The sequence below is a fragment of the Propithecus coquereli genome, unplaced genomic scaffold (genome assembly GCF_000956105.1).
Source record: "Propithecus coquereli isolate 6110/MARCELLA unplaced genomic scaffold, Pcoq_1.0 Scaffold153, whole genome shotgun sequence".
Classification (NCBI taxonomy): Eukaryota; Metazoa; Chordata; class Mammalia; order Primates; family Indriidae; genus Propithecus; species Propithecus coquereli.
Genome location: NW_012139747.1, coordinates 2,541,055 through 2,547,551, shown reverse-complemented (window position 1 = coordinate 2,547,551; position 6,497 = coordinate 2,541,055). Strand labels below are relative to the sequence as shown.

General features: G+C 38.9%; 2 protein-coding genes across 2 annotated transcripts in view; one reads left to right on the top strand and one right to left on the bottom strand.

The window, feature by feature from the left end:
- NDUFAF5 (NADH dehydrogenase (ubiquinone) complex I, assembly factor 5) overlaps positions 1-3,995 on the bottom strand; it is a 47,022-nt gene extending 43,027 nt beyond the window's left edge. The window contains exons 1-2 of the mRNA XM_012640424.1: positions 3,774-3,995; positions 1,411-1,451 (exon numbers count right to left, since the gene is read on the bottom strand). Coding sequence (XP_012495878.1) covers positions 1,411-1,451; positions 3,774-3,995 — 263 coding nt within the window. The remainder of the gene's footprint in view (positions 1-1,410; positions 1,452-3,773) is intronic.
- A 152-nt stretch (positions 3,996-4,147) lies between these two features.
- ESF1 (ESF1, nucleolar pre-rRNA processing protein, homolog (S. cerevisiae)) overlaps positions 4,148-6,497 on the top strand; it is a 76,520-nt gene continuing 74,170 nt past the window's right edge. The window contains 2 exon segments of the mRNA XM_012640423.1: positions 4,148-4,202; positions 5,612-6,293. Coding sequence (XP_012495877.1) covers positions 5,654-6,293 — 640 coding nt within the window. The 5' untranslated portion in view covers positions 4,148-4,202; positions 5,612-5,653.

The window sequence follows — 6,497 nt, the reverse complement described above, 5'->3', positions numbered from 1 at the left end:
TAAAATGGAAATGTTACTGCCTGCCTCAGGGTTGGTGAGAGAATTACATGAAATAGTACATGTAAAGTATTTAGCACAGTGTAAATGTTCAACAAGTTAGTTACCAGTTATTATTATCACTGATTATAACAGTAGTAAGTGAGCCTTAGATCCCACAAATAAGACATTTAATAATGTGTGGGATTCATTTATAAAAATCAACAAATGATCAGTGTTGACAATATAAACTACGCTTTCAAATGTTAAAGCAAGGATATTTAGACTAGTATTTTAGTAATTTAATTCCAAAGAGTTAATGTTAAGATACACTTCTAGCTATAATCATAGCTCTCTCCATAGACTTGACTGTGTTTTGCTCAGTACTATGGCATATAATTAAAAGATGGTAAAATCCAAACTGATTTGCAAATTTCAGTATTTCATTTATTAAATCATAAATGACCTATAATCCAGGTGAAAAATTACAGTAGCTATTTTTCAGATCTTTAAAATAATGGAACTAATGAAACAAATGAAATGTGGGTGCCTATTTGCAACTATGAAGTACTGTTTTTTTTACCTTACAAAATTCACTCATCCCAAGACTCTTTTAAGTAGCAAAGATACATCTAAAATACAATTAAAAGAGTTTGTGATTTTACAAAATTCCCTTTTTTATAGACAAATGTTGTAAATTAATCACACCTTGGTCTAATTTAATGGATATCTTTTAAACAAAAGAGCACATAAAGAGTAATTTGGTAATATCACAGAGTAATTCTATTGCAAAACCATTATTTGACTGTGTTTCTCACATCTATTAAGCTTTGATTATGTCTAATATATAGACCAATGAATCCATCAAGGTTTCAATAATTCTTGATGACAGTGTGCTTTTCTCAAGTTGGCCTGTACTTATATTAATAATTATCATAGAACCCTTATTACCATTAACAATGCCAAAGTCTCATATAACCTGATTGGGGAACAAAACTAGGTAGACTTCTCTCCTTCACTTTAATTGTAAAACAGTTTGTTAATTTTAGTTAAACTTTTAAAACTAAGTTTAGTAAATCTTAAAAATCCACATAAAAATTCACATGTAGGCAATTCTTTATCTCCATTTTTTAAGCAATCTTTCCATTACCGGCTTTTGGCCAAATCCAGTAGGTCAGTCATTCAGGCATGGAGATAGATATGAGTTTGTGCTTCCACATCCATATATTTTTTTTTTTAAGGCGAAAAAAAAGAGAGAGAGAGTTGCTCTCCCAGACAAGAGAAAAGGAGAGACCTACAGAGTAATTCAATTCACCAATCCTGGTAATAAATTCCTCCAGTTTCTGCCATTATAGATATCAAGCTCTCAGCATTTAATCTTTTGATTTTCCACTCAAAAGATGATTGTATTTTATTATGGTAATCGCCACTTACCTGGCTATGTCATATACACGGTCTGCAATCCGACTTCCAACCTGAAGGATTATAAGAGGGTATACAAGTTAAGATTAGGTTAACAGAGTATTCGACAATCCATAGGTTACTTATGTTTCAACATAAGTACCTCCCTTTACCTCTTTTTCTATTTCACCGCAGCAACTTTCTTTTCAAATCCTAAATAGGAACATAAATTAAAATATACCCAGGAAACAAATGAGGCAAATCACTTCAGAAGTCAATTTAATGAAATCAAGACTAAACATTCTTAAAAAATATACACACACACACCTCTTTGGCCTTCATGTTCCATACGATATAACATAACAAGGATGAAAAGCAACAGGAACACAACAGGTACATTATTGTCCACAGACATGAGCATGAGGTATATGAAAGTGAAAAAATTAGGTGGGGTTTATTACAGATCAATATATAAGTGGTCACTTAATAAAAACTATTATTTGATGACTAACAAATTTTGTGGAACTTCTAAATGAGTAAATAACTTTTTGGAGCAACATTTGCAAGTTAGAAATACCAAAAACTGAATAAAGTATACCTCCCCCTGCCTAAATTCCACTCCAATTTGAAAGAGGTCATAAGGTAGATATCACCACTTTTTGCTAGGCTAGCTTCAACTGGCTGGAATAAAGACATGGGAGTCTAATACTGCCTGCATTCTACGCATTCCCTCATAAACATCCCAGAATTGCTATTAGGACTTGAAAGTTCCAAACACAGACATATTTACTTTTTGGGGGAAGAGGGTAAGGGAGGCACAAATGTCTTTCCCCAGAGGAGTCCACTTTGTACAGCATTCCTAATATGAATATCTTTCATTTACTATAAAAAGAACTCGCACACTTTATCTCATTTATTCTAGTCCTGAACATTGGCAAGGCCTCAGTCAAGTCGTAAGCCAGGTGCTTTTCTTGGAGAACAGAGGCTAGGAATGCACATTTAAGTACATGACATCATGAACACTTCATGATGAAACCAGCAGTGTAGTATGTACACCTTGGCTTACAAATAGGATACAGAAAATTTATTGATAGTTTACTTTCTATCTCTATAATAGACATTACCAGCCTCTGAGCAATTGTCTCCTCTATGGCTTCCTGAGAACACAGTCAATCATCTGATCAGACTAGTGCTTGCACAGAGCTCTACTCAAAGTAGGAGCTCAATATATGTTTTGTTACGTCGGCTTGAAAGAGCTTGTTATATTTGGCTCCAATTTTGCTCCACTCCTGAAAAAAACATTTACTGAGGCCTGAGCTCAGTGCTGTGTGTCTTGAAAGTAGAAACTCTCAGTCCCTAGTCTACCTGGGTTGAGAGGAAGAGGTCTCTCAGAGTAGCACAGACAAATCAGAGATCTTAATTTGATTTTTCTAAAACATAGATCAGATCATATCACTCCACTGCTTAAAACAAGAGCCTCACATTCTTCTAGAGCAGTGCTGTCCAAAAACAATGAGCACCACATGTGTAATTTAAAATTTTCTAGTAGCCATATAAGAAATAAGAGAAATTAATTTTAATATATTTTCTTTAACCCAATATATCAAACACATTGCAGCATGCAATCAGTTTTTTTATATTAATGAGATATTTTACTTCCCTTTTACATTCCAAGTCACTGACATCCAGTATGTATTTTTACACTTATAACACATCTCAATTGGACTAGTCATATTTCAAGTGCTCAATAGCCACATGTGGCCAGCAGTTACCATACGGGATGGACAGTGCAGATGGAGAAGAAAATCCAAAGTCCTACCCTGAAAGGCCCTAATGACCTGGGCCCTCCTAACCTCCTCTCCCACTCTATCCAGCATCACTGGAGGCCTCCACGAGGTCTTCTAGGCCTCAGGGGCTTTGCATTGCTCCTTCTCTTTGCTGATGAGGCTTTTTGCCCCAGATCTTAGCTTGGCTAATCCCTTATCTTGTTGTCTGCCAGAGCGGCCTCCCCCGACCATCGCAGTCACAGTCACGATACCGCTTCACGTTATTTCTCTCATGTTACTTCTTTACCTGAAATTATGTTCTTTTTCTACCGTCTGTCTCGCCCCCCTTCCCTCAGGAATGAAAGCTCATGAGGATACAGTCTTATTTTGCCCTAGTCGTAGCTGTAACTCAAGCAATATTTGCTGAGTGAGTGAATGCATGCATGAATGAAAAGCACGTTACAAATATCTGAGCCCAGCCCGTCCGTGACTACAGTAGAGGCCGAGGAGGCAGGGCTCCGGTCAAGGTCAGACAGCGAGGCGGTGTCGGTCGGAGCCCGGCGAGAGCTCCCGGACCTGAAGACAAGGCCTCGGCGCTGCTCCTCCGCGAAGTCCCGCGCGCGGTCTCACCTCCTCCCTCAGGTAGTCAAACTTCATCGGCTCGGGCTGCCGGGCCGCCCAGTTCTTCTGTTTCCTCTTCAAATCCCGGTCGAAGATATTTAGGGATCTGGGCGAGGTGCCGCCGGGGAGAGAGACACCAGAGGCGACCTCCCTACGGCCAAGGTTCTCCGCGGGGACCCCCGGCGCCAGAGGTCGCCACAACAGACGCCAGAGCCCCGCGGGCCGCAGCATTTCCACTGGCGATGCCAATTGCCGGCGCTTTTTGTCGTGCGCATGCGCCGGCGCGGTTTCGGCAGCTAAAGCGGAAATCTTCGCAGAGGGAAAAGTGCAAGTAGTTTGGTCCAGTTCGCTTGCCATTACGGCGGAGCGTCTCGCGGAGGATTGTGGGTGTAGGCTTCCTCACGTGAGGAGGGATCCTTTGGAGAGGGATTCCGGTCGGTGAGTAGGAATGGATAGAGTAGAAGGGCTTTAAAGGCGATAGAGCCAGTCTCTTACAAGGTCTCCTTCGGATTCCTGAGGTGTTCGCCCCTTCCTCCTTGCCTTTCCGGCCTCATTCTTCAGACTTCCTGGGTCCTGTTTGTGGTCTCTTTTCAAGAGACCTTAGCCCCCCCCCCGCCCAAAAAAAGACCTTAGCCCAGTAGCTGCCCCCTAAGGTGTGGGAGGTGGGAAGAAGACCTTCGTTCCGGGGCCCGTCTGGTATTCACCACCTTACACGGTGGGAGAGGGTGGGTTACGGGGATGAGAACGTGTGTCAGAGTTGAGGTCGTGTCGCCTTCTCCTCTCCTCCCGATAAATCGCTGACGTTTATTGAGTGCTTCCGTTGTAAACATTTACAATACACATGCGTTACCTCTGCTAACTGAATGAGCTATACCTGCCTTGTATGGCTGTTCGGAAGGTTAAATGGTTGAATACATCTAAAGTGTGTAAATAAATGCGTTAGTGAAACCTTTGATTTTTTCCTGGTTAGTGTATAAAAAGTTGTTTTCAAATTTAGGAAAAATACAGCTTTATAGTCAGGCCTTGTTTTTTAAATAAAGGAATACCGCCCTGATTAATCAGTCCACTTTTGCTCTTAATAATCAGTGACTTTCGGCTCTATGCAAAATTCAAATCCAAAGGTGCTAAACTATTAGGGACTGTGTACAAGGGTGCAATGCTAGTTTATATACATACATATATGTGTATCCTAGTATGTGTTGGGTAGATCAGCTCATTTGACCCTTAGTCACTCCTAGAGTAAGAAATTATAGAAAGTGATATTTATTAACCAGAGTGAGACTTTACCTGGAGTCTTGACTTTACCTTTGGAGGGTGGTTGGATTTAAACAGGAAACTTTGTGAGCTAAACCTGAATTGATTTTGGTCTGTTTACTGAGGAGACTATCCTTATAGAACTAAAGGCTGTTGAGAGTAGCAGAGGGTAAGGATTAACAGAGAGAATGGGACCAGAATGTGAAGAAACAAATGAGACCAAATGAAGCTTGAGAATCTTTTAATTAAGTTAGCTGTTTACATGTAATACATACAGTTACACAGATAGAAATACAGAAATTCTAAGTGAGTACAATGAGCTAGTAAACATTTGTTCTCCTCTATAAAGCCCTGGGATTCTGCTTGGTTTGCCTTTTTATTTCTATAAGTGATTTGTAATGGAAAGAGGATATTTTGATATGGTTTTGTTTTTCTACATGTGACCTAGAATAAGTTGGGGAGATGAAACTAGACTTAGGTTACCTTTATTTTATGTACATTTAATGAAGAATATATTGTGAACTAATGTGTTTTTAAAACATTTAATTATATTATTAACCATTCATTATTGTAATATTTGTTTTATTTTTTAGTATTTGCTTTCTTTGAGCATTTCTTCAGTAAGACATTTAAAAATGTCATCCAAACAAGAAATAATGAGTGACCAGCGGTTTAGGCGGGTTGCAAAGGACCCGAGATTTTGGGAAATGCCAGAAAAGGATCGAAAAGTCAAAATTGACAAGAGATTTCGAGCCATGTTTCATGACAAAAAGTTCAAGTTGAACTATGCTGTGGATAAAAGAGGGCGCCCCATCAACCATAGCACTACAGAGGACTTGAAACGTTTTTATGACCTTTCAGATTCTGATTCTGATCTCTCCAATGAAGATAGCAAAGAATTTAATCAAAAGAGAATAAAGAAGAAAAAACCCCAGATTAAAAAAGAAACAGGCTCAAAAAATCTGGTTGAGGAGAAAAAGAAAGAAACCAAAAAAGTTAACCAAAAAGATTCTGAAAATAAAAATGATTTAGATAATTCTGAAAGAATTCAGAAAATGAAAAACTCATGTAAATTTAACACAGATTCAAGTATAAGTCAAAAGAGCGACAGCGAAGAATTTACCCAAAAAAGCACAAGAGAGAAAAAAAACATTGTTCAACATAATACGGACTCTTTTCCCAAAGGAAAACTGAGAACAGTAGACTCCAGCACCTCTGAAATTGTGAAATCTCCCAAGATCAAGTGTTCTAAGATAAGGAGAGAAATGCAATCAGGTTGGTTGGAAAGAAATAGCGATTCTTTGATGTTGCATGATTTATTTTTATATCAATCTTTTTAAAAAGTAAACATAAGTAGTTTCATGGTAAAATGAAAATGATCAAATGCTTCTTTGGAAATACAATCACTGGAGGCCTCCACGAGGTCTTCTAGGCCTCAGGGGCTTTGCATTGCTCCTTCTCTTTGCTGATGAGGCTTTT